General features: G+C 51.8%; 2 protein-coding genes across 10 annotated transcripts in view; one reads left to right on the forward strand and one right to left on the reverse strand.

The window, feature by feature from the left end:
• IQGAP3 (IQ motif containing GTPase activating protein 3) overlaps window positions 1-11,067 on the reverse strand; it is a 38,227-nt gene extending 27,160 nt beyond the window's left edge. For 6 of the 8 annotated variants that reach the window (XM_072829982.1, XM_072829981.1, XM_072829983.1 and 3 more), the window contains exons 1-5: window positions 10,833-11,067; window positions 8,225-8,312; window positions 2,864-3,020; window positions 2,156-2,233; window positions 845-921 (exon numbers count right to left, since the gene is read on the reverse strand). In XM_072829982.1, the coding sequence (XP_072686083.1) occupies window positions 845-921; window positions 2,156-2,233; window positions 2,864-3,020; window positions 8,225-8,312; window positions 10,833-11,052 (620 nt within the window). In that variant the 5' untranslated portion in view covers window positions 11,053-11,067. Of the gene's footprint in view, window positions 1-844; window positions 922-2,155; window positions 2,234-2,863; window positions 3,021-8,224; window positions 8,313-8,699; window positions 8,732-10,571; window positions 10,728-10,832 lie in introns of those variants that run through there. The other 2 variants (XM_072829986.1, XM_072829984.1) reach the window with 2 other exon arrangements.
• Window positions 11,068-14,096: 3,029 nt separating this feature from the next.
• Window positions 14,097-22,629, forward strand: TTC24 (tetratricopeptide repeat domain 24). Of its 2 annotated transcripts, none has more exons than XM_072829988.1 (10): window positions 14,097-14,410; window positions 16,218-16,921; window positions 17,102-17,305; window positions 17,885-18,013; window positions 18,144-18,256; window positions 18,594-18,692; window positions 19,863-19,951; window positions 20,108-20,214; window positions 20,802-20,898; window positions 21,706-22,629. In XM_072829988.1, exons 2-10 carry the CDS (start codon window positions 16,222-16,224, stop codon window positions 21,785-21,787), a joined length of 1,620 nt encoding a protein of 539 aa, XP_072686089.1. In that variant the 5' UTR covers window positions 14,097-14,410; window positions 16,218-16,221; the 3' UTR covers window positions 21,788-22,629. The 2 variants fall into 2 exon arrangements, with proteins under 2 accessions (XP_072686089.1, XP_072686090.1); XM_072829989.1 differs by having other exon boundaries at window positions 16,244-16,921.
• The last annotated feature ends 1,945 nt before the right edge of the window (window positions 22,630-24,574 follow it).

The following is a 24,574-nucleotide window of genomic DNA, read 5'->3' on the forward strand; positions in this document are numbered from 1 at the left end:
TACTGTAGCTGCCCCCAAGGCCCTCCCATCCACAGGGAGCGACATTATTGGAAGCCAGCCCGAGATAAGTGCTACAGAAGATAAATGGGATGCTCAAGAGGTGGGGGGGATCAGGACCTCACAGAGAAGTGCACGTGGCAGGAGCAGGTCACCATTCAGAGACAGAGGGCATAGTAAGCAGAGACTGCAGGGCCAAGCACACCCATCCCCTTGAAAGGACATGGAACATAAAGTCAAGAAGAGGCAACATGGCTGACCAAGGAACGGGTTGGGTACTTTAAGGTTCAGCCAGCTTGTTGCCAAGGGCTGGCCATGGGTAGCACCACACAGCTGTCACCATTCAAACTAAATGACTTGCATGTGACACTCTTGATGGGTCCCGTTTTGATTCCTTTGTTCTCCAGTCACAAGCAGAAGACCCTTCCCTCCTCCTGCCCTTTCCTTCAGCCCCACAGGTCACAAGACAGACATATCCACAAACATGCACATCAGGGCCCCTGGGGGGCTCAGTTGGTGAAGCGTCTGCCTTGGGCTCAGGTCATGATCCAGGGGTCCTGGGATGGAGCCCCATGTTGGGCCCCCTGCTCAGCGGAAAGCCTGCTTTTCCCTCTGCCCTCTGCCCCTCCCTCTTGCTTGTGCACATGCACACGTGCTCTCTAATAAATAAAATCTTCTTTAAAAATGCACATAAATCTAAACACAACTACAAAAATCTGAAGTCTCACTCTCCTAAGAAGTGATCCTCATGGAGTACCCACCCCCCTTCCCACTCCAACATTTGTTACCGACCAATGGTTGCATCCACTGAGAGGAAACTCGATGACAAAAGTTTGGGGTCTCTCACCTAAGTGCATGGATGCAGTAGACCACCCGGGGCATGTTCTTCTTGTCATAGATGTCTGTGGTCTCCGGGAAGAAGGTCTGGAGGGGAAGCCAGCTGGTTACTGCCTTTGGACAGGTCATAGTACCAGCTACAGAGGGCTGGGCTGAGCAATGGTCTTCCTCTCCTACCTGGGTCTGTGCTCCTTTGTCGCTTGGGGCTTCTGGGTCAATCACCCCAGCTGTTTACAGCCAGCACTGCCCCCACACACTAAGTGTTACAGAAGGGCCCAGGGGCCACAGACTGAACCAAAGCCCAGCCATAGACACAGCCCCAGGCAGGGTTATCAAGGCTATAGGATGCAGGCCATATCCTCCAGGAGAAAGGGGCTCCCTACCCAGCCTATAGACAGAGCAAGCCCTTGCCCCTTGCCTTGGACTATCGCCCCACAGAGGGCCCATGAGGCACACACTGTCAAGGATCACAGAGGGGGTAGGGCATGCATCCCTGTCTCTAAGTCAGAGGCCTCTGATCAGCGGTAGCCTCTCAAAGAACCGAGTCCTCTGAAGCATGGTGTCCCACATTACCTGGGGACTATGATGGGTCTGACCCCAAAACTTCTTGGCTACTTTAGATTCATAAGGACCAAATCTAGAGACTTAATGGTGTTCCAGTCTCACTGAGGACAGATGGCCTCTATTGCTCCTGCCTCCCACCAAGACTTTCTTTACTGCCGCCCCCTAGTCTCACAGTTCCCTGGAAGAAACCCTGTAGAGTCCTATCATGCCTTAACTTGTACTGCTCTTTACAATGCACAAAGGAGAACTGTGCAGATCATCTGGTCCTTCTGACAACCTTACCAGGCAGATAGGGCAGGGGTCACCATGCCCATTTTAGAACCAAGAAACACGAGGTCTAAAGAGTGAGAGAACATGCAACAGGTGTCCAGCAGGGGCCTTGAGCCTAGGCTTCTGAGTCCACCACTGAGGGATGCAGGCTATGGCATGCCCTTGCTTCATGCCATGAAACTCTGGTGGGAAGAAGGCTGGCTAATATGAGTCCATCTCCTGCACCACATGGGGGCTCACTAATGGGAACAACACAGCTTAGGTCAGGGAGCCTCCTCCTCCCTCCACATCCCTCATCCACAGGAAGGAGAGGCAGAGCCAAGGAGCATGGTTGAGAGATGGGCATCTGCAATCAAAATCCTCCAATAAAGCTAGTTTAAGAGACACATGGTGGGGGCAGAGGGCGCCAGAGAGACAAAGTGTGCATGTAGGGGTGAGGTGCTGGTGGAGAGTAAAGATGAACCCCAATCTTGAGGCCCAGTGTTACCGAAGGCAGGCCAACATGGGCTATTGCCGACAGCCAAAAGTTGATATTGTCGGTGTGCCGGAAGTGCAAGCCGGTTGCCTGAAAGGGAAGGAAAGAGATAAGAATCTATTTCCACAGTTCTTGGGGTTCCCTGTGGGCAGAGCCTAGAGCACAGCTCAGAGGTTTGAAGGCGGTGGGAGCCAGAGGACCCTGGTTTCCCATATTCTGTCCCCTAGCCCCTCAGGCCAGAGAAACACAGACAGAAACCACCAGGAATGACTGACACAGCAGGACATCTGAGAAGGTGGGATTAACAATCCAGGGAGGCTTCCTAGTAAAGAGGAGTTTGGAGGTGACACAGGAAGAGACAGGCTGGGTTGGTCCAGCACAGGGAAGGGGCAGCGGGCCCAGGGGTACCATCAGGGTGGCAAGGCCACAAGCCTCTGAGTGTCCACGTGGACAGAAAAGTCTGCTTAGAAGTGTCCTTCAGGGGCATCTCAGGGCCCACCTAGCAGGAGTCCCTTGCTGCTAAAGACAGCACACAGTGTCCGGCTGGGGGACACCCACCACTCCTGTGGGCCCCGTGCAGGTATTGCTAGCACCCCCTTTCATCCTCAAACATGTCCAGGCTTGGACAATAAATTATGTGGTCACCCTGCTCTCACAGCTTTGGGGAGAAGGGGAAGTTTGGGAAGAAGCAGCTGGAAGGTAGAACTCTCCCTTCCCTACCTGATACCGCAACTGCTCCGCATCATAGATCTTCTTCAAGGGAACCACAGCAGGTGCAAAACAGTGGCCCAGCTTGGCCAGCAATACTCCGTTCCGGAGGCTCTCCTCCAGCTCCACCGGGGAAGGAAGCTCCTCCTTCAGGCAGGCTTCCATCCAGCTGAAAGTGCAAGAGCAGGAGAGTGCCTGTCACCCGCCCCTCCCTGGGCAGAGAGGGGCCTTCAAGTCTTGCCTCAGCTCCTGCCCTACTCTCCACTCCCCTCTCTGCCCGTCTGGCTGTCCCCACCTGATCCCAAGCTGCCCCAAACACTGGAATGGCCAGTCCTCAGCCCCTGCCCACCCCTGAAAATCCCCTGACAGATCCTGAACTGGCGCCGCTTTGGAGAGGCCCTTACCTGTTGCATGCTAGACCCTGCCTCAGTCTGGTTGGCACACCTATCCCACCATACCAAATCTGCTCACTTCTCTCATTTTGCGTGTTTTCTGAGAACCCAGGCCTAGAGGGTAACATCTGTCTGAATGACCTACACAGCCCTAAACCAGCTTTGATGACGATAGAGGTTGTGGGTTGTTGGCAGCAGCACAAAAGGACAGAAAGGCCACAGAACTAGAAGACCTGCCTTGCACACCATGTCCTCCACCTCACCCCTCAGAGCCTTGTTGTGTGACCTGCACACTGAAGACAGCGTGGGCTGCACCCCCACCAAGGAGGCAGTGGCAGGGGCTGCTTGAGCTAACAAGTGTGAACACACTGGGAGTAGACCCAGGAAGCCTATTGTTAATATGGTGGTGTGAGAGAGCATCAGGGTCTTCAGAGGGGTTCTCCAAACTTCCCCACTGATTTCCTGTCTACCCATGTGATCTGCTTTTCTAGAGAACATTAAAAATATACTATTGATTAAGAGGAAAGAACTAGGGACGCCTGGGTGGCTCAGCAGTTAAGTGTCTGCCTTCAGCTCAGGTTGTGATCCCGGAGACCCAGGATCTAGTCCCATATCAGGCTCCCTACATGGAGACTGCTTCTCTCTCTGCCCGTGTCAATGCCTTTCTCTCTCTGTGTCTCTCATGAATAAATAAACAAAAATCTTAAAAAAAAAAAAAAAAAAAAAGGAGGAAAGAACTAGGGACGTCTGGGTGGCTCAGCGGTTGAACGCCTGCCTTTGGCCTGGGGTGTGATCCTGGAGTCCTGGGATCGAGTCCCGCATCGGGCTCCCTACGTGGAACCTGCTTCTCTCTCTGCCTGTGTCTCTGCCTCTCTCTCTCTCTCTCTCTCTCTCTCTCTCTGTGTCTCTCATGGATGGATAGATAAAATCTTTTTAAAAAATTTTTTAAAAAAGAGGAAAGAACTAAGCATTTTATGCTGCCTTTAGAGCCAACGTCCCTTTGCAGGAAACATGGGGTACAGAGAAACAAACTGTTTGACACAAGAAAGCAAACAGACAAATCCAGAATGCAGGGCAGATGAGCCAGTTTCTTCACCCAGTTATGACATAAAGAACTGGAAAGGGGAGTGGGCTATTCTGGATTGAAGAAGATTCAAGAGACACAGCAACCAAACATAACATGTGAGCTTTTTTAGATCCTTATTTGAATAAGCCAACTGAAAAACAGGTTATTTTTTCAGACAATCAGGAAAATTTGAAAATGGCTTGGTGTTGATTTTCCAAGGATTAATGGATAACTTCTCTGGGTATTAAAATGGCATCGTGGTTATTATGTGAGCAAATGTCCATACATTTAGAGACAGACACTGAAGTGTGTAGGGGGATAAAAGGATGTGGTTTTGCCTTTACTCACAGATGGCATGACCGTCTATGTGGAAAATCTGAAAGAAGGTGACACAGCCTCGGGGACCTAACAAGTGACCACACAAGGCCATGGGACATAAGGTTACTATACAAGTCAGTTGCTGTCCAATATACTGCAGTGAAGAATTTAGGATTTGAAATTAAACACAATACTATTTCTGTTAGCTCCCCAAAAATGAAACACTTAGGTATGAATCCAACAAAACATATACAAGACCTCTGAGGAAAACTATGAAACCCTAATGAATAAGATCAAAGGAAAACCAAACTAAATGGAAAGATAGGGCAGCCCCGGTGGCACAATGGTTTAGTGCTACAGGGTATGATCCTAGAGACCCGGGATTGAGTCCCACATCAGGCTCCTTGCATGGAGCCTGCTTCTCCCTCTGCCTGTGTCTCTGCCTCTCTCTCTCTCTCTCTCTCTGTGTCTCTCATGAATAAATAAAATCTTAAAAAAAAAAAAAAAAAAAAAAACAGACTTGTGACTGGGTTCCAAATACTTAAAAAAAAAAAGAAAAAAATGGAAAGATAACCCACACCCGTGGATGGGAAGGCTCCATACTGCCAAGATGTTAGTTCATCTCAACTGGGTCTACGGATTCAGTGAAATCTCAAACAAACTCCCAGCAAATTATTTTGTGGACATCAAAGGTACTGTTTCTAAAGTCTGTATGGAGAGCCAAAAGATCCAGAATAGTCAATACCATATCGCAGGAAAAGAACAAAGCTGGAGGACTGACACCACCCATCTTGGCCACAGTAATCAAGATAGTATGGCCTCAGTGAAAAAACAGATAGACGTATCAAACAGAATGGAGAGCCCACAAACAGATCCACATAACAACAGTCAGCTGATCTTCGACAAAGGAGCAAAGGCAATCCAATGGAGCAGAGATCATCTCTTCAACAAATGGCACTAGAACAACTGGACATCTACATGCAAAAGAAATAAATCCAGACATACACTTTACACCCTTCACAAAAATCAACTCAAGATGTATCATCAATTTTTTTTTTTAATTTTTATTTATTTATGATAGTCACACAGAGAGAGGAGAGAGGCTGAGACACAGGTAGAGGGAGAAGCAGGCTCCATGCACCGGGAGCCCGACGTGGGATTCGATCCCGGGTCTCCAGGATCGCGCCCTGGGCCAAAGGCAGGCGCCAAACCGCTGCGCCACCCAGGGATCCCTGTATCATCAATTTAAATGTAAGATGCCAAACTGTAAAACTCCTAGAAGAGAACACAGGGAAAAACCCAGGTGACCTTCAGTGTGGCAATGACTTTTGTTTTATTTTTTCAAGTTTGTTTGTTTGTTTGTTTAAGATTTTGTTTATTTATTCATGAGACACACAGAGAGAGAGGTAGAGACATAGGCAGGAAGCCCGACTCAGGACTCAATTCCAGGTCTCCAAGATCAGGCTGAAGGTGGCGCTCAACCACTGAGCCACCCAGACTGCCCTTTAAGTTTATTTAAAAAAAAAAAATCTCTATGCCCAACATCAGGCTTGAACCCATGACCCCGAGATCAAGAGTTGCATGCTTGGTACACCTGGTTGGCACTCCCCTGCTCAGTGGGTAACCTGCTTCTCCCTCTCCATCTGCTGCTCCCCCTGCCTGTGCAATGTCAAATAAATAAATACAATCTAAAAAACAAAACAAAACAAGAGTTGCATGCTCCATAGCCTGAGCCAGCCAGGGGCCCCTGGCCATAATCCCCCACCTCAACCCTAGGCAATAACTTTTTAGACACAACACCAAAGACACAGTCATTGGAAGAAATAATTGATAAGCTGGACTTAATTAAAATGAAAAACTTCTGCTCTAGGGGGATCCCTGGGTGGCTCAGTGGTTTAGCGCCTGCCTTCGGCCCAGGGCGCGATCCTGGAGTCCCGGGATCGAGTCCCACATCCGGCTCCTGGCATGAAGCCTGCTTCTCCCTCTGCCTGTGTCTCTGCCTCTCTCTATCTCTGTGTGTCTTTCATGAATAAAATAAAATAAATAAAATCTTAAAAAAAAAAAAAAACTGCTCTAGAAAAGAGAATGAGAAGACAAGACACACTGTAGGAGAAAATATTTGCAAAACACATATCTGATAAGACTAGTATCTGAAATAAAAAAGGAAGGGGTGCCTGGCTGGCTCAGTCAGTGAAGCATGTGACTCTTGATTTCAGAGTTGTGAGTTTGAGCCCCACGTTGGGCGTAAAAATTACTAAAACAAACACACACACACACAAAGAACTCTTAAAACTCAACAATAAAAGAAAAAGCAATGGATTAAAACATGGGCCACAGATACCCATTAACAGACACCTCACCAAAGAAGACACTCAAATGGGAACTAAGCATCTGCAAAGATGCTCCACATCATATGTCATCAGGGAAATGCAAATTAGAGCAATGAGATATCACTGTACACCTATCAGAACAACCGAACTCTGGGCCGCTGACAGTACCCGACGCTGAGAGGAAATGCAGCAACAGGCTTTTAGTCACAGCTGCTGGGAATACAAAATGGTGCAGCCATGTTGAAGACAAGTTAATGATTTCTCACAAAACTAAACATACTCCTACCATATGATCCAGCAACCATGCTCCTTGGTATTTACCCAAAGGAGTTAAAACACATGTCCAAGGCAGCCCGGGTAGCTCAGCAGTTTAGCGCCGCCTTCGGCCCAGGGTGTGATCCTGGAGACCTGGGATTGAGTCCCACGTCGGGCTCCCTGCATGGAGCCTGCTTCCCCCTCTGCCTGTGTCTCTGCCTCTCTCTGTGTGTGTCTCTCATGAATAAATAAATAAAATCTTAAAAAAAATAAAATAAAACACATGTCCATACAAAACCTGCACATAAATGCTTATAGCAGCTTTATCCCTCACTGCCAAAACTTGGAAGCAACCAAGATGTCCTTCGGTAGGTGATGGATTAATAAACTGTGGTCCATCCAGACAACGGAATATCACTCAACACTAAAAAGAAATGAGCTGTCAAGCCCCGAGAAGACCTGGAGGAACATCAAACACATACTACTAAGTCAAAGAGGACAGTCTGAAAAGGCTTGTGCTGTACGAGTCCAACTATGGAGAAACTCTAGAGACAGGAGAAAAGGAATGGTTGCCAGGGGTGAGATGGGAGGACAAAGAGGCAGAGCAGAGGATTTTTAGGGCAATGAAACCACTCTAAGATACTCTAACGGTGGATATGTGTCATTTGCCATTTGTCCAAACCCACAGAGTGCATGATACCAAGAGTGATCCCTAAGGTCAAGTATGGGCTTTGGGAGACGATGTGTCAAGGTGAATTCATCAGTTGTAACAAACGCGCCACTCCTGCAGATGCTGACAGTGGAGGCTGTGTATGTGTGGGCACAGGGGTTACATGGGAAATCTCAGTCTTCCTCCTGATGTTGAACCCAAAACTGCTCTAACAAAACAAAGTCTTAGAGAGAGAGAGAGAGAGAAGAATGGACTCTTGTCCTTTTGTATTGGTGAGGGGGTAGGTGCCTGGGGTGGTCAGGGTGGGAAAGGGGGACCAGAAGGGGGCAGCCATCTGCTCACCGCTTGGCCTCCTCCAACCGGCACAGGTACTGATAGGCCACATTCTGCCGCCTCTGCTCATCCATTTCCTCAGCTGTGAGGCGTTCATCTGAGGAGTGAGGGTCAAGGTGAAAAGTGTTAGACAAAGGGCCAGAGTGCTGAAGTGCTTCTCAACAGACTTTCTTGGGCAGCTCTGCCCAGAGACCACTCATACGTCTGTCCCCCTCTTCCTAACACCCCTTGCTCCAATCTTGGGCCCCCATCTCGTAAAGCTGCCCTGGTCAGGACCCCTTCACGGGGAGCTCCTTTCTTTTTCCCTCCAGCCATCTCCTGACCCCTCCTTTCTGTCCGTCCAGACCCTTCTGTGGCTGGGAACGTAGTCTCTGTGTTCTCCAAGACCTGGCCCGTGTCATCCTCCTCAGGCACCCTCCCAGAAGCTGGGGCTAACAGGACCAACTGGGACTCATCATCCAATCTCCATGCATTCGTACCCTACCTTCTATCTGTCAGGCCCTGGGCCAGTGGATCCTTACAGATTAGCATTAGAAAAGAAAAACGTGTAAGTGACAAATTCCAACCTGAAGTGACAAGTGTGATTACAGCCACAGACATGCAAGCAGCAGAGGAGACAAAGGGTTCTTCCCACCAGTAAAATCTTAAAGAATGAAGCAGGAGGGGGCAGCTCAACAAAGAGAACCATGTGGAGGGCAGCCCCAGTGGCCCAGCGGTTTAGTGGTTTAGCGCCACATTCAGCCCAGGGCGTGATCCTGGAGACCAGGGATGAGTCCCATGTCAGGCTCCCTGCATGGAGCCTGCTTCTCCCTCTGCCTGTTGCCAGGGAGAGGCAAAGAACGTCTGTCTTTGAGGCAACACGTAATGTTAATCCCACTCTTTCCCTTATTTCCCTATATTGCACATCCTGCAACATGATTTGGACCAGGGGCGGGGCTTGTTGGAATTGGCAGTTAAGCAAGTTCACACACACGCAACGTCTCTGCCTCTCTCTCTGTGTCTCTCATGAATGAATACATAAAATCTTAAAAAAAAAAAAAAAAAAAAAGAGAACCATGTGGAAAAGGAGGGCACTCCAAAAAAAAAAAAAAAAGAAAAGAAAAGGAGGGCACTCACTTCGGATGAAGTAGGACAGAGAGTCTTACAAGATCACAAGGATATCTTTACTTTTTTTGGTATAAGTCACCTGCGGAGGAAAACAATCTTCACACTAAATAAAATGCAGACAATAGGCTGACCCCAAACGTGAGAGCGGGGAATCCCCTAGGTGAGTCAACATACTATTCCGCCTTAGCCTCCACCTCCCTTCAACCTCCCCTTCTCCCATCTCCCACCTCTGGAGTGGCCTTCTGGAAGACAATACAAAATCAGATGGGGGGGGGGGGGAATGCCTGGGTGGCTCAGCCTTTGGCCGGGGGTGTGATCCCAGGATCTGGGATGGAGTCCCACGTTGGGCTCCCTGCATGGAGCCTGCTTCTCCCTCTGCCTGTGTCTCTGCCTCTCTCTCTTGCTGTGTCTCTCATGAATAAATAAATTAAAAAATCTTTTAAAAAAATCAGATGGGGGGAGAGAAAGCTGAACATGTACACACATGAGGAATAAACAGAGGGCTCGGAAAGAGACACGTCTGTCTTTGAGGCAACACGTAATGTTAATCCCACTCTTTCCCTTATTTCCCTATATTGCACATCCTGCAACATGATTTGGACCAGGGGCGGGGCTTGTTGGAATTGGCAGTTAAGCAAGTTCACACACACACACACACACACACACACACACACGCAACGTCTACAAGCGTTGGTTGCTAAGCATGGAAAATAAACAGTAAGCAAATGACATCACCTCGGAGTTATGAACTGAGGGCTGTGTGAGACGGGCAGGGCTTCCTCCCTACACACACACTTTTTGTTTTTTTTTTTTTTAAGATTTTGTTTATTTACTCATGAGAGACACACAGAGAGAGGCAGAGACACAGGTAGAGGGAGAAGCAGGCTCCCCGCGGGAAACCCGATACGGGACTCTCTATCCCAGACCCCATCATCACACCCTGACCTGAAGGCAGACGCTCAACCGTTGAGCCACCCAGGCGTCCCCCACACAGTCTTATTTAATTTTTTTTTAAATTTTTAAAAAAAATCTTCCTGCGCTTCACAGGTCTAGAACTAACTTTCCTTCAACAGATCCGAGAACAAGGACTTTGTTTTTTTGAGCCCTAATGGCAAGAAAGGGGAAGGGGTGGAAGAAGATTTTGCCTTTGTTCAGAAGGTCAGGCAGCAGCAGCCTTTCTGCCGTCCAATCCTCCTGACCCCACTGTCTTTCCAAAACAGTGTTTTTGCAAGTGTGGTCCGCGGACTACCTGCACGGTTACGTGCGGTGAGGCAGCAGCACAGCAGGGCTTGTTCCCAATGCAGACGACGGGCCCCGACCCAGCGGGCTGGCGCTGCGACACAGGGCTGAGGAGCGTGCCGGTCACTTCCGGTCATCCCCGGCACACTTCGAGGGCCACCGTCTCCCCCGCGGCATCGGACGGGAGTCCCGGCCCCTGGTGGCTCCCTCCCCGCGCCGCGCAGGCCCGCCCCCTTCCTTGGACCCCCTCCGTGGCCCCCTCTGCACTCACACAGCGCCGAGCCCGCGCCCGCTCTCCGCGGCTCCATGTTCCTCCTCCTTCCAGGTTTGAATCTCCCGCCGCCGGGCCGCCGCCCTCGTCGTTGCAGCAGCCCGACAGAACTTCCGGCCCGAACCGCGGGGGCAGCTGGGATGTGTAGTCCAGACGGTGCAGGCGCAGGCACGCCGCCAGGTGCGGAGAAGGAGGTGCTGCGGCACAGTGGGAGCGGCATCTCCCTCTCCGCGCGGCGGTGGGCTGCTGTTCCTCTACGGATCCTCCTCTACCCTCTCCTCCATCATTTGCCCTAGTGTTCTCAGGAACTCCGCTGCGCCTCCTGTAGCGTTCTTGGCTCCCGCTAACTTGCGGGCCAGCTTGCGTGAACTAGATGGTGCGGATGCAGAGAGAAATTACCATAGTTAGGAGCGCCTGGCTGGCTTAGTCGGTAAAGCGCGCAACTCTCGATCTAGGGGTTGTAGGTTCAAGCCCCGCGTTGGGTGTAGAGATTGCTTAAAAAATAAAATATCTTAAAAAATCAGCATAGTTGATGCCCTATATATAACTTGCTATTCTGGAATGAGTGACAGTCAAAATACATGAGAGGTCAGCGATATTCAGAGGAATGAGGTCGCTACAGCAATGAAGTTACTACGGTAATGAAGTTAAGGGCAGCGAAGGACAGGAGGACTTTCTAGTGGAGGTGATAGCTGATGTTTGTTGGAAAGGGAACAAGACTTCATCAGCCTGAAGGAGAGAGGAATCTTAGCGCAAACAGCACTTGTGACCAAGGAGGGAGCCCAGGAAACGAAAATTGGTGCAGTTCTGTAGGTGAACAGAGTTCGGACAGGGAGAGGCGGGAAGAGCACCTCTAGAGACACGCTGGCAGCAGCTGCAATGCCAGACAGCAGGCTGAAGAGCAGGATGCGGTCTGGGGAGCAGCCACAAGCTCAAGAACACTTTACATATAGGTCGAGTCCCGGTTCACATTTTACAAAGATTCATTTTGCAGCAGGGGCTTGGAGCCAGGTGACACTAGGGCCAGAGACCAATCCAGAGTGTATGGCAGCAGCACAGGTGAGAGCTAGTAAGGTCTGAACTAGTCAAAATAATTATAATGACACCTGTCCTAAAATTTTGTTTTGCTATATTACCTAATGGGCTTCCCCCACCTGGTATTTCTCCTTTAGCCCTCCCTCCCTCCTACCAGTGCCCCAGTCAAGCTGCAGCCTATGCTCATAGCCTCAGGGGAGGCACCAGAGGGGTAGAACACAGAAATCATCCAAACCTTCCGAGGAACAGAGGAGATGCAGGGCTGAGACAAAACTGTGGGAGTTGTGGGGTTTGTAGAGAGTGGCTCCCCTTTGCTCACCACGCAGGAAAGTAGAGGGAATCTAGACTGCTGGTGATAGAAGCCCACTCCCTGCTTTCTGGAAAGGCCATGGGCCTGAGACCTGACAAGGAACAGTTGCTAACAAGGCCCTGATGTACAGAAACCCCGACCCCAGCTAGAAAGGAAGTACATGGACGAGCTACCCCCATTTCTCCTTGGGTTAAGGGCTCCTGGGCCTGAGAGGGCCAGATGGAGAGTAAGTAGATGGCTAAGGACTCAATGGGCCTTCCCTCTCAAGTTGTAGCATCCCATACTCCCTCCAACTTGGCCTCCACCCTGGGAGAAGGGAGGGGGTGAACCAAACTGACTCACACTGTCTTCTCCATCCCAGTGCAACAGGGACTGGAAACAGGGCCTGAGGAGAGATGTACTTCTCACATGCTGGGGTTAGATACCACACACAGCAATGACATGCACTGAGTGTCTATGGTATGCTGGTACTATATTTAGCATCATCTTGTTTTATCTTCATTATAGTGATGAGGGAAATGAGGCTTAGAAATGTCACACAGCTAAACTGGTGGAGCCAAGACACAAATTCAGATAGTGTAGCTTCAAGCTTGAGTTCCCTACCACCACGTGCTACCACCACCTCCACGGCTGTGGCTAGGATGCTGCAGAGGAGAGGGCATGCAGGGAAGAAGTCTCAGAGGTAGAACGAGTAGGAATAAGCTGGAGGAGGGGAGGTCGTGGCTGCCTCCCATGTTTCTAGCTCTTGGACTAGTTGGTGGTGAACCAGTGAACACTGGGAATGGGGGATGGGCAGATAGCAGGAAACAGGAATGTCGCTTGGACAAAAGCCAAGTCTAGAGACATATGTTTAGAAATTATTGGCTGATCAGTAGTGTGAAAATCAGACGAGTGGATGGAATGTTCATGAAAGTGTATGTAAAGTAAGAAAAAAACAAAGGGCAGAGGGTTGGAAACTATTTGCATTTAAGGGGTAGACAGAGGGCCCAGCAAAGGAGACAGAGAAGGAAGTGTCAGAGGAAGAGAAAGAGCCAGGATACAGTGGATCCTGGAAGCCAAGTGAGGAGACAGTGGCAAGGATATGTCAGATAAAGTGGAAATCAAACAAGCAAATCATTCAGAAATGATCACCAAGCCATTGAGAGGTCATTGGAACCTCAGCGAGAGTCGTTTCAGTCCCTGCACCCTCCCCAAACCTTTCCCCGGAAGGGAAGCCTACCAAGTGGCCAGGGACTGAGCTGAGTGTTGGCCCTGGCCATATGGTGGTGGCATCCTGGAGGCCAGCCCGTGGGTAGGAGCTGCAGGCAGCTGAGAAAGCCTGCCTTGGACACAAGCCCCATCTATGGCACCCAGCACTGTGCGGGCACACTAGCCAGTGCAAGGAAGCCCTGCTACTTCCTATAACTTTGTTTCTGGCAAAGGCCTCTCTACTTAAAAGACAGCTCCCTCTCCCCCAGGGTAAAGGAGGAGATTGGCTTTCTGCTCCAGGCCACCCTGGGTGAGTTAGTACAATAGGTGCCCACTGTCCTGGGATCTGCTGTCCTCTCATTAAGCAGAACGTGGAGCTCTGCTTGGGAAGAAGATTCAGGGGCAGAAAGACTCTTCTGATCTCCAGGCTGTCCTGACCATCAACCTTTAACCCCATTCCCAAATGTGAGATGTACCACACAGGAGCACAGTGTGTAGGTATGTGCCTCTGGGCGTGTGTGTGAGAAAGGGTTCTTTCTAGGACAGTCCTTGTTACAGCTTGTGATCATAGTACGGTGGAAGGAACCCTGGGCTAATTAGCCAGGAATCTGAAAACCTGGGGTCTGATCCCAGCTCGGTGGCTGCTCTGTGACCTCAGTCAAGTCCCATTTGCTTCTGATTCCCCTCCTCCGTAGAGTGAGAGTATGGGAGAGACGATCCCTGAGGTTGTAACTAGTAACAAGCCATCATGCTGTGATTCCCTGCTCACAGTGCAGGACTTGAGGGGTGTGTGCAGGGATGAGGTGGGGAATGGTGGGGCTGGAAGGGCAATGGAATCCAGGTAACTGTGCCCCCAGCCGCCATCAGTGATTCAGCACTATGATAGGGCACCTGAGCTGTCCATCAAAAAATCCCCCTGGAGTGGAGGGCGGTACCTGACTGTCTGGTAACCCCAGGGCTTTGAGCTCAGAGCTTGGCCAGGTAACCCAAGCCAAAGGGACCATTCCAGAAATCCAGCCTCAGAGAGCAGAGAAGATGGAGGGAGGTAAGTCTTCCCGTGGCTGGGCCCCAAGGCCTGATGGGGGTAGCCAAGAATGCCCCAGGAAGGAGGGCCTTGAAGGCAGGATTCCTGGTATTCCTACTTGCAAGGGAAATTTATTTAAAAAGACAATCACCTCTGCCTGCCTCTTCTAAAAAACAGGGGGAAGGGGCAGCCCCTGTGGCGCAGCGGTTTAGCGCCGCCTGCAGCCCGGGGTGTGATCCTGGAGACCCGGGATCGAGTCCCACATCGAGTCCCACATCGAGTCCCACATCGGGTCCCACATCGGGCTCCCTGCATGGAGCCTGCTTCTCCCTCTGCCTGTGTCTCTGCCTCTCTCTCGCTCTCTCTGAATGAATAAATAAATAAATCTTAAAAAAAAAAAAAAAAAAAAACAGGGGGAAGGACAAAGAAAAGAGGAGGTGCTGAGAGACCAGGCCTGAGTCTGCCACCCCTTCCCCCATCTCCTGGGAGGAGAAATCAGGAAGAGGCTTTGCCTTCCTAGGGGAGAGACCCTTATAGGAAATACATACTGCTGAGGGAAGCATATTTGAGACCAGAGCAGGTGCTGGTGAGACCAGACTGGCCAGCTATGGGGAAAGAGGTCTCCTGAGATAGGGAGTGGGCAGTGAATGAAAGGCAGCATCCTCCTTCCTGAAAGCCAAATCCTTGCCAATTCAATAGCCTGCCCAGCTTAGTATCCCTAGTGCCCTGCGGGCCCCTGGTATGCAGCAGGCGCTCACCAGGTGTCTGCTGAGCCCACTTGATCTACACCTTGAGATCAGGCGCAGGAGTGCCCAGATTGTGAGCGGATGGGTGTCCATGGGAGAACAGTGTGAAGGAGGTGATGGGGGTGAGGCCCTGCATGTGCTCTGTTCACCTGTCTATTTGTTTATTCCTTCAATGAGGATTTTTTTTGGGGGGGGGGTTAAATTTTTTATTTTATTTAGTTAGTTAAAAGATTTTATTTATTTTTTCATGAGAGAAGCAGAGACATAGGCAGAGGGAAAAGCAGGCTTCCTATGGGGAGCCCAATGTGGGACTCACTCCCAGGACCCCAGAATCACACCCTGAGCCAAAGGCAGACGCTCAACCTCTGAGCCACCCGGGCATCCTAATGAGGATTTTTTTTGTATCATGGTAACATACATATAACATGACTTTTACCTTGTTAAGCCATTTTTAAAAAATATTTATTCATTCATGAGAGACACACAGAGAGAGGCAGAGATATAGGCAGAGGGAGAAGCAGGCTCCCTGCATGGAGCCTGACATGAGACTTGATCCCAGGACCTCAGAATCACACGACCTGAGCCAAAGGCAGATGCTCAACCTCTGAGCCACCCAGGCACTCCTTGTTAAGCCATTTCTAAGTGCACCGCTCAGTGGCATTAGGTACATTCGCATTATTGTGCCCATCTCATTCGATGAACATTTATGGAGGACCTACTATGTGCCAGACCCTCATACTCCTCCAAATCTAGTAGGGATAGACAAGAAAGTCAGCAATTTCAGCCTGGCATGACAAGTGCTATAAAGGACACGGGTGTGAGGCATTCTGGGAGCCCAGAAAGACACAGATGGTTGAGGGAGGAAGCTCTCTGGGAGCTGTTCCTTGACCTGGGTCCCAAAAGACTGAGAATGAGTCAGAACACTGGAGTAAGGGTTGATATGGCGCCCAGCAGGATCCATGACATAGAGTCAGATGGCAGAGATCACAGCAGGGCAGGGGTAGGGCTGAATTACTCCACAGGGATCCTGCTTTGGAGGAAGCCAAGGGTGACACACTGACCCCTCTGCTCCCCACTGTTAGCATTATGTCTTTCTCCAACCCTGAAGATGTCCCCCAAGAGCCTGAACCCTCAACCTCCAAGAAGAAAAAGAAGAAGCAAAAGTGGCCACAGCAAGAGGCCAGCATCCAAGCCCTCACCAGGGCTGGCCATGGAGCCCTACTGGCTGGCCGGAACCATGAAGCCTTGACCAGCTTCCAGAGGGCCTTCATCCTGGCCTCTGAGGCCCCACAAACTCAGGACACCTCTGTTCTCCGGGCCTGTGCCTTCAACCTAGGGGCCGCCTATGTGGAGACAGGGGACCCAGCCAGAGGCCTCAAGCTGCTCCTGCGAGCCCGACCTGAAGAGAAGGCGCAGGGCAGGGGTCATGGGGACCAATGTTTCAACGTGGCTTTGGCCTACCAGACCCTGGGCAAGCTGCCCCAAGCTTTGGCCTGGTACCACAGGGCCCTGGGTCACTACCACCCATTAGGTGACCAGGGGCAGGCCCAAGCAAAAATGGGAGCCTGCTACCGGGCTCTGGGACAGCCTGCACTAGCAGCCCACTGTCTGCAGGAAGCAAGCCAGGCCTACGTCCAAGCAGGGCAGCCCCAGGATGCAGCCCTGGCATTGGGGGCTGCAGCAGCTTGTATGCTGAAGAGTGGGCAACACGGGGTGGGTGACGTAGTACAGGTGCTGGAGGAGAGCCAGAGGCTTGCTGAGAGGAGTCCTGAGCAGGGACTGCTGGGTGAGGCCCTTGGGCAGAGGAGGTGTGGGGTCTGGGGACATTCAGACCAGGAGATACAGAGAGGTGGGGTGCATACAGGGTAGGGGGCTGGAGGACCCTGGGAGAGTGGGACAGGGGGCCGTACAATACAGCTTCAGCAGCATCTGACCTGGCTATCTGTGCCCCTGGCCACACCCTCAGGGCAGCTCTATAACGACCTGGGCCTGAGCTACTCCCAGCTCCAGCTGTTCTCGCTAGCAGCTGAGGCCTTCCTGCGGGCTCTGCCCCTGTGCCGGGGGCCAGGAGAGGAGGCCATGGTGCTGACAAACCTCGGAGCAGCCCACAGCGCCCTTGGCAACTATCAGGAAGCCCGGGATGTTCACCGGAAGGCAGCTGACCTGCATGGTGGGTACCAGGGCCCGGAGCAGGGGATCCGGACTAAGAGAAGGCTCCAGCCGGGGCTCAAGGCCCAAGAGTGGACAGACCTTTAGGGACGGGCATGGGACCAGGAAGTCCCGAAGCAGGGGGTAAGGGCTGGGAATGTGGGAGATTGGGTAGGTAGGCGGGACAGGGGGTTGAGGGCTCAGAGGTTGAGGCCTGGTATTGGGGAGGCAGCAGTGGGCAGCTGGAAGAGCCCCAGCAGGAAGAGGAGGCCTGAAGTGAGGCCAGCGCCTCCTCCCACCAAATGCTTGTGTGACTTGACATTCATTGTGGCTTTCTGAGCTTCAGTTTCCACACAGGTAAGAGGAGAACTATTGACACCTGCTTTGCCTGCCTGGCAGGGTTGTTGCATGGCTCATACTAGTGAGGGGCGGGGCAGGGCAGGGAGGGACACATGCACTCAGGCCTGAAGAGAGGCTATTGAGAGTGGAGGTGTCTGTGGTACACCTGGAGGTGTGCCAGGGCTGAGCACCGGGACTCCTGGGAGCCACCCCTGGTTGCAGCCAAAAACCCCTCTTATGATGGGGCCGGCTCTGTCATCAGGCTCCGTGGGGCAGCGGCAGGAGCAGGGCCGCAGCTTCGGCAGCCTGGCATTTGCACTGAGTCAGCTGGGGAACCACAGAGCAGCCAGAGACAACTACCTGCATGCCCTACAGGCTGCCCGGGATACTGGTGAGGCGTTAGCAGGTGGTGTGGCAAGGGCCCAGGCTGAGGGTCCCTGGGTGCCGATGGGGGTATGGCTGGAAGGGAGGGCTGGTGATGCAGGGACCCATGAGAGGACCTCCTGGGCTCTCTTCCCCAGGGGACACGAAGGGGCAGTGGCAGGCCTGTGAGGGGCTGGGGGCCGCAGCAGCCAGGCTGGGGCAGCACAACCAGGCCTTGTGGTACTATAAGGAAGCACTGGCCCGGAGTCAGGTAGGACCACCCACCCCAGAACCCCACTCTTCCTGCTGTGCCTCCAGGAAGCCTCCTCTGCTGACAGTCCTGCCTTCTGTCTTCTTGCCATCCTTCCACTCAGCAAACATGTATCGGGCACACCGTGGGCTAGGTCCCAGGGCACTGTTGTGAGGAGGCCTTGGTCTCTGTCCACAGTTCTGGGCTGGCGGTAGCAGGGTGCTGCAAGAGCCCGGGGGTGGGGTAGAGAGAAGACAAAGCCGCCTTCCCTCCCCCTCTCCAGTCTCTTGCTTCTCCAATCCCCAGAGGAGCGCTTAGCCCAGGCATTCCCATCCCCCATTCTCTACCCACTCTCCAGAAGGAGCCAGACTCTGTGCGGGATCGGCTGGTGGCCAAGCTGGCAGATGCCATGAGAACCCACTTGGCCCAGGCGGGGCCTGTCCCGACCTACAGCCTGGTGAGGTGACACCTGAGACGAGGAGCTGGGGGTGGGGAGAGGTGACCAGAGAAGGAGTGGTGGTAAACAGCTCACATCCGCAGAGATGCGGCACCGGAGAACCCCTGTGTGTTACTCTGCCCTGAAGCCCACAGAGGGGACACCTATATCACTTTTCCAAGGACACCGGGGAGGTGGGAAGGGGGCCGGGGGATTGTGGTACGTCTCCCAGGACTAGGCTGTGCCAGCTCCTTGCCTGAGTGGTAACTAGCCAAGCACTTGAAGCCAAGGGATGCAATCAAGGACGCTGAGTCCTAGGTCAGCCCGGGTGGTACAGCGATTTGGCTCCGCCTGCAGCCTGGGGTGTGATCCTGGAGACCCGGGATCAAGTCCCACATCGGGCTCCCTGCATGGAGCCTGCTTCTCCCTCTCCCTGTGTCTCTACCTCTCTCTGTGTGTGTCTATGAATAAATAAATAAAATCTTAATCTTAAAAAAAAAAAAAAAAGAAAAGGACGCTGAGCCCTACCTGGAGGAGGTGGAAACCCTTAAGTCCTTGGCTGCAGTTCCACAAAAGGCCACAGGGTGGGGGCAGTGCTCCAGGGAGGGTCCCCTCCCAGGCCATCCTGGGTGGGTGCTTCTTTGTGTGGGTCTCCACCTCTTCCTCTCTGGCTCCCCACAACCCTCTCTCTGTCTCCTAGCCTCTCAGCAGGTCCAATTTCTCCTCACCTTGAGATATCTCAGGGAACCAACCTCCCACCCAGGAATTTAAATTATACCTTAATATTTATTGTTTATTTAATGAGGTTTATGTCTTCTCTTAAAGACCAGGATACTCTATTTATAATTTGCAAGCAAAATTAAATTAGTCTAGTCCAGGCAGAAGACTGGATGGGTGGGGGGGTAGAAGAGCTGGGGTCCATCTGAAGGCGGCCACCAGCTTTCTGTGACTTTGCCACCAGAGGCCCCAGGCAGGGTGGGGTGGAGACCAGGCTCCAGCCAGGCCTGATGGTCCCAGAACCTGATTCTAATTTGAGAGTCGCTAGTGCAGATCTCTCCGTGGGTTTCTACAATTAGCTGGGTGGCACACCCAGTCTGTAACATGTCTGTCTCTGTGGGGCATGGCCTGTGGAGGGAACATATGCCCATGGATACACCCCTCACTGGTTCCTTTGCTCCCCACCATTCCCAGACTTCGGCTCCAGGGAGACCCCAGGCTCCAGGTGGGGTGGCCGGGCCCCCAGCTGGGGTGGGAAGGGGCAGAGCGGAAGTGTGGCACAGGTAAGTGGGGTGGGGCCAGAGCTCCAGCGTAGGGGAGGAGGTACACTGGAGGTGTGCAACTGCCTGGTGGGGGGGGGGGTTGGGACCTGCAGGCACCCCACAGAGGAGGGGACCTGTCCTAGGTTCTGCTCTCCCCCCTGCTCTCTGTCCCTCCAGGTCTTGGGGTAGGTGGGAAGAAGAAGCGTACGAGGAGAGCCAGGAGGAGAGAGAAGACCAGCAGCCGGCGGATGTCCCTGTGACATCTTGGGCACAGAGACTGGAGTGTGAGTGGGAGAAGGCCATCCCCAGCTGGGCATCTTCTCTCTGAAAATGGGAGCACTTTCCCTGTCCCAGCCCCTTCGGTTCCTGGACAGCCAGGATCCCAACAGCCGCTTAGGCCCAACGACCCTCTCCCCTGCCCAGGTCATGTCTCCAGGCCCTGGCCAGTTTCCCCAAACCCTCCCACAGTCACCTCTGCCTCCTGGCTTCCGTGGCTTTCCCAGCCTCTAGAACTTTGCAATTAGAGTACCAAGTTTCATTGAAAGCCTACTCCATGCCAAGTATGGGGTGATTTTCTTGCCCTAGTTCACTGTTTACCAGCCTCTTTCCTCAAAGGCTTTGCCATCTGGGGCAGAGCTCTTGGCTACTTGATGTTGTCTAGTGTTCTCCCCAAAGCAGCAGGGAGTCCCCCAGGCTTGCTCTGAACACCTGCCCTGTACAGAGTGTAGTCTCTGGTGCTCCCTCTGAGTCAGTGACCAGTGCACCCATCCCAACACCCACCACCCTTGCTCTTCTCCCAAAGCTTTCTCTTTCCCCCATGTTCTCGGTGCAGAGAGGCCTGTGACAAATGTGCCTGTCCCTCCCCACCCAGGTCTAGGACCCAGGGCCCATCTCCCACTTGGAGGCCAACGCCCCCTCCGAATGGAGCAGCCTGGCACTCTGGTGCCCAATGGCCCCCAAGCCAACAGGTGGGTTCCTGGGGAAGCAGAGGAGGCCTGGAGATAGATAAAAGGGGTGGGGGGTTGTGGCTTCAGATGCTTTTAAGGGAACATGATCACCATTCAAACTGGGAGGAGGGGGGATCCCTGGGTGGCTCAGCAGTTTAGCGCCTGCCTTTGGCCCAGGGTGTGATCCTGGAGTCCCGGGATTGTGTCCCACATCAAGCTCCCTGCATGGAGCCTGCTTCTCCCTTTGTCTATGTCTCTGCCTCTCTCTCTTCGTGTCTCTCATGAATAAATAAATAAAATCTTAAAAAAAAAAAAAAAACAACTAACTGGGGGCAGCCCGGGTGGCTCAGCGGCTTAAGCGCCGCCTTCAGCCCAGGGTGTGATCCTGGAGACCCGGGATCGAGTCCCGCGTCGGGCTCCCTGCATGGAGCCTGCTTCTCCCTCTGCCTGTGTGTCTCTGCCTCTCTCTCTGTGTGTCTCTCATGAATAAATAAAATCTTTAAAGAAAAAAAAAAACTGGGAGGAAGTTTGGCCCAGTGCCTGGGGGATCTGGTGCTTGGAGCCTGTTTGTCTTTAGCCTTGAGCAATCAGAACAGCACTCACCCAGTTCTAGAAGTCTGGGGTGTCCCCGGTCTCCTGTGCAGCCTGACTGGATGCCTCCCAGAGAGGGAGAATCCTGCTGACCTCAACACAGTTGAGGGTTGCGGTGAGCGCTCAGGCCTCCCCCTCTTGCCCTGGGGCCCAGCACCTGACATAAGGGCCAGGGAAGCTGCCCTCTGCTCTTTCCCCAGCCAGCCCCACTGGCAAGCCCCTCTCTGCCTCCTGCAGGTCATCCAGCTGGTCCAGGGAGACCCCCAGTGGGAACCCTCAGAGGAGACCCACCGAGTCTGGCTTCTGTGCCATCATATGACCCCACTCAGCTGACCGTGAACGTGGCCTCCTTGGTACCTCCCTGACGCACAAACATTAGGGGTTTCCAGGACCAAGCCTTTTCCTGGTTGTTCAGTGCTCTAAGGGCAGGTGATGTAACATCGCCAAACAGTGGGCTCCTGTGTAGGCTGAACAGGGCCTTTGCAGTCTGGGTGCCAAGGTGTGCAGTTTGCTCCTTGTTGGGAGTTTCAGACTCAATGGGCAAAAGAAAAAGGAAAAGTGGACAGTGAATTTCCCCTTTTTTCCTTCCTGATCCAAACCTCTTGATTGCGAAGGCTCTTGTCAGCTTGGCTGTGACATAGTAGTCAGGACATTTTGCCATTGTGAACTGTCTCCTGACCTCCATCTTCTTGAAGGGGAAATGAGGATCTAATACTACAGAGGATGCATCTTAACCCACCGATGTGCTCCACTTTCTCCACTTCCTTGTGGGTGGGGGAGGCAATGCCTCAGGCCCATTGGGACCGCTGCTGTCAGTGGCCACCATGTTTTGTAAGGCATGATTATCACTCAGCACACACCACACCCTGCTCTGAGTGCTTCACGCATGTTTTCTCCTGCAGTCCTCGCAGCAGATGACCCCCTTTCACAGATGAGGCAAAGACAGCACAAAGGTTAATGACTTTCCTCCCAGGCCACACAGCTAGTGAATGGGGAAGCCGGGATTCAAACCTGCACAGTGAGCACCCTCTAGAATGCTGTGTGGTTCTGCTATCCCCTACTTACGCTAATGTTCACCAAGAGTTGATTGTGTTGGTAACAAATGTGCTTATGCCATATGTAAGTGTACTTTGTGCTTTAATTAAATATTATATAAATTGATGACCTAAGTGTGAAAACAAGCACTGTTTGTATGAAAACGAAGTTGAATCCTTAGAGGTCTTGATTAAGGTAAGTCAATTCAAAAACTACTATTGAATTAGATGTGAGCTAAACCGCTGAGCCATCTGGGCTGCTCCTACTTTTTTGTTTTAAGTTGAAATAAAATAATTCATTCCTAGTCCTGTCCGAGGGGAGGGCTTCTACGACACTGTGAACTACTTTACCTCACCATGAGATTTTGAGGATTCATTGAAATATCTGTAGAGGACCTACTGTGGGCTCAGCATGGAGCTAGCAGCTGGGGACACAACTGCTCACCTTCCTTGGAATCCTGTCAGGGGTTCAAGATGTCTTGATTTGGATGCAGGTTCACCTACTGTAACAAAGCCCAATGTAACCGTGCCTGTAAGCCGAGACAACTTTGTTCCTCTCTTATGAAAGCAGCCCCAGGGGATCCCTGGGTGGCTCAGTGGTTTACTGCCTGCCTTTGGCCCAGGGCCTGATCCTGGAAACCCAGGATCGAGTCCCACATCAGGCTCCCTGCAGGGAGCCTGCTTCTCCCTCTGCCTGTATCTCTGCCTTTCTCTCTGTGTCTCTCATGAATAAATAAATAAATAAATGTTTTTTTTTTAAATTATTTATTTATTATTTATGATAGACAGAGAGAGAGAGAGAGAGGCAGAGACACAGGAGGAGGGAGAAGCAGGCTCGATGCCGGGAGCCTGACACGGGACTTGATCCCAGGACTCCAGGATCGCGCCCTGGGCCAAAGGCAGGCGCTAAACCACTGAGCCACCCAGGGATCCCCCAATAAAATGTTTAAAAAAAAAGAAAGAAAGAAAGCAGCCCCAGCCAATGTGGTGGCTTCTTGGAGCTCAGAGCTCGGAGCTGGGAAGTATGAGGGCCGCTCTGCAGTCCTCCACACGGGATTCCCATGCCCTGGCCTAAAATGGCTGCCCGGCTGCGCCAGAGCACCTTCCTCCCAGCCAGGGGAAGAAAAAGAGGAAGTGCTGGAAAACACGTTTTCTAAAAGGCAGGACATGGCACGTCATCTTTGCTCAGACCTCATTGGTCAGCGTGTAATCACATGTATGTGCAGCTGCTGCAAGGGAGACTGGAAAGTGTAGTGTTAAACTAGGCAGCCACGTGACCAGATAAATCAGGGGTTCTGCTGCCAAAGGAAGAGAGGAGAATGGATTTTGAGGGACAAGTAGCAGCATCTGCCATGGGAATACTGCCATTTGGTCGGGCCAACCCCGTATCAACTGTCACTGGCTCTACCATTTAATAGCTATATTATCTTAGGAAATGACTTCCCTGTGCTAGTCAATTTCCTCATCTATAATGTGAGGGTGAAAACATGTCATAGGATAGGACGATTTCTATAAGCATCTGAAACTCAGCAGGGGCTCAATTCATGTGCCCTTCCTAGATTAGTTTTGAAGGCATTTCCCTGGAAGAAAACTCTAGAAGTGTGAAAGGCAGCAATGAGATGGAGTAGGTCTTTGGCTCCACTTTCCTGGAGATAGCCCTCATGTGGTTGTCTTATGCATTCTGGGGAGCACGCAGTGGGGTATATCTGTGTCACTATTTTACTCTCACATCTCTTCAGAATGAAGTCAGCAGCGACAGCACTTTAATTACATATTTCCGCACTTGGGAAGGGGGCAGTGCAGTAATGGTTTAGAGTGCAGACTCTAGATCAAGCTGCTTGGACCCTACCTCTACCACCAGCAGTTACCACTGTATCACTGGGCATGTCATTCAATATCTCTGAATCTTCGTTGTCTCATCTGTAAAATGGGAATAATGGGAATAACAGGGTTGCCACGAGGATAAGATGAACTGATTCATTTAGCACATGGTACATGTAAATATTCAAATGTCATCTCAAAAAAAGCATGCTTCACCCCGTATTTTATTTAAAGATTATTTATTTTTTTAT

This window comes from Canis lupus, chromosome 6 (genome assembly GCF_048164855.1).
Source record: "Canis lupus baileyi chromosome 6, mCanLup2.hap1, whole genome shotgun sequence".
Classification (NCBI taxonomy): Eukaryota; Metazoa; Chordata; class Mammalia; order Carnivora; family Canidae; genus Canis; species Canis lupus.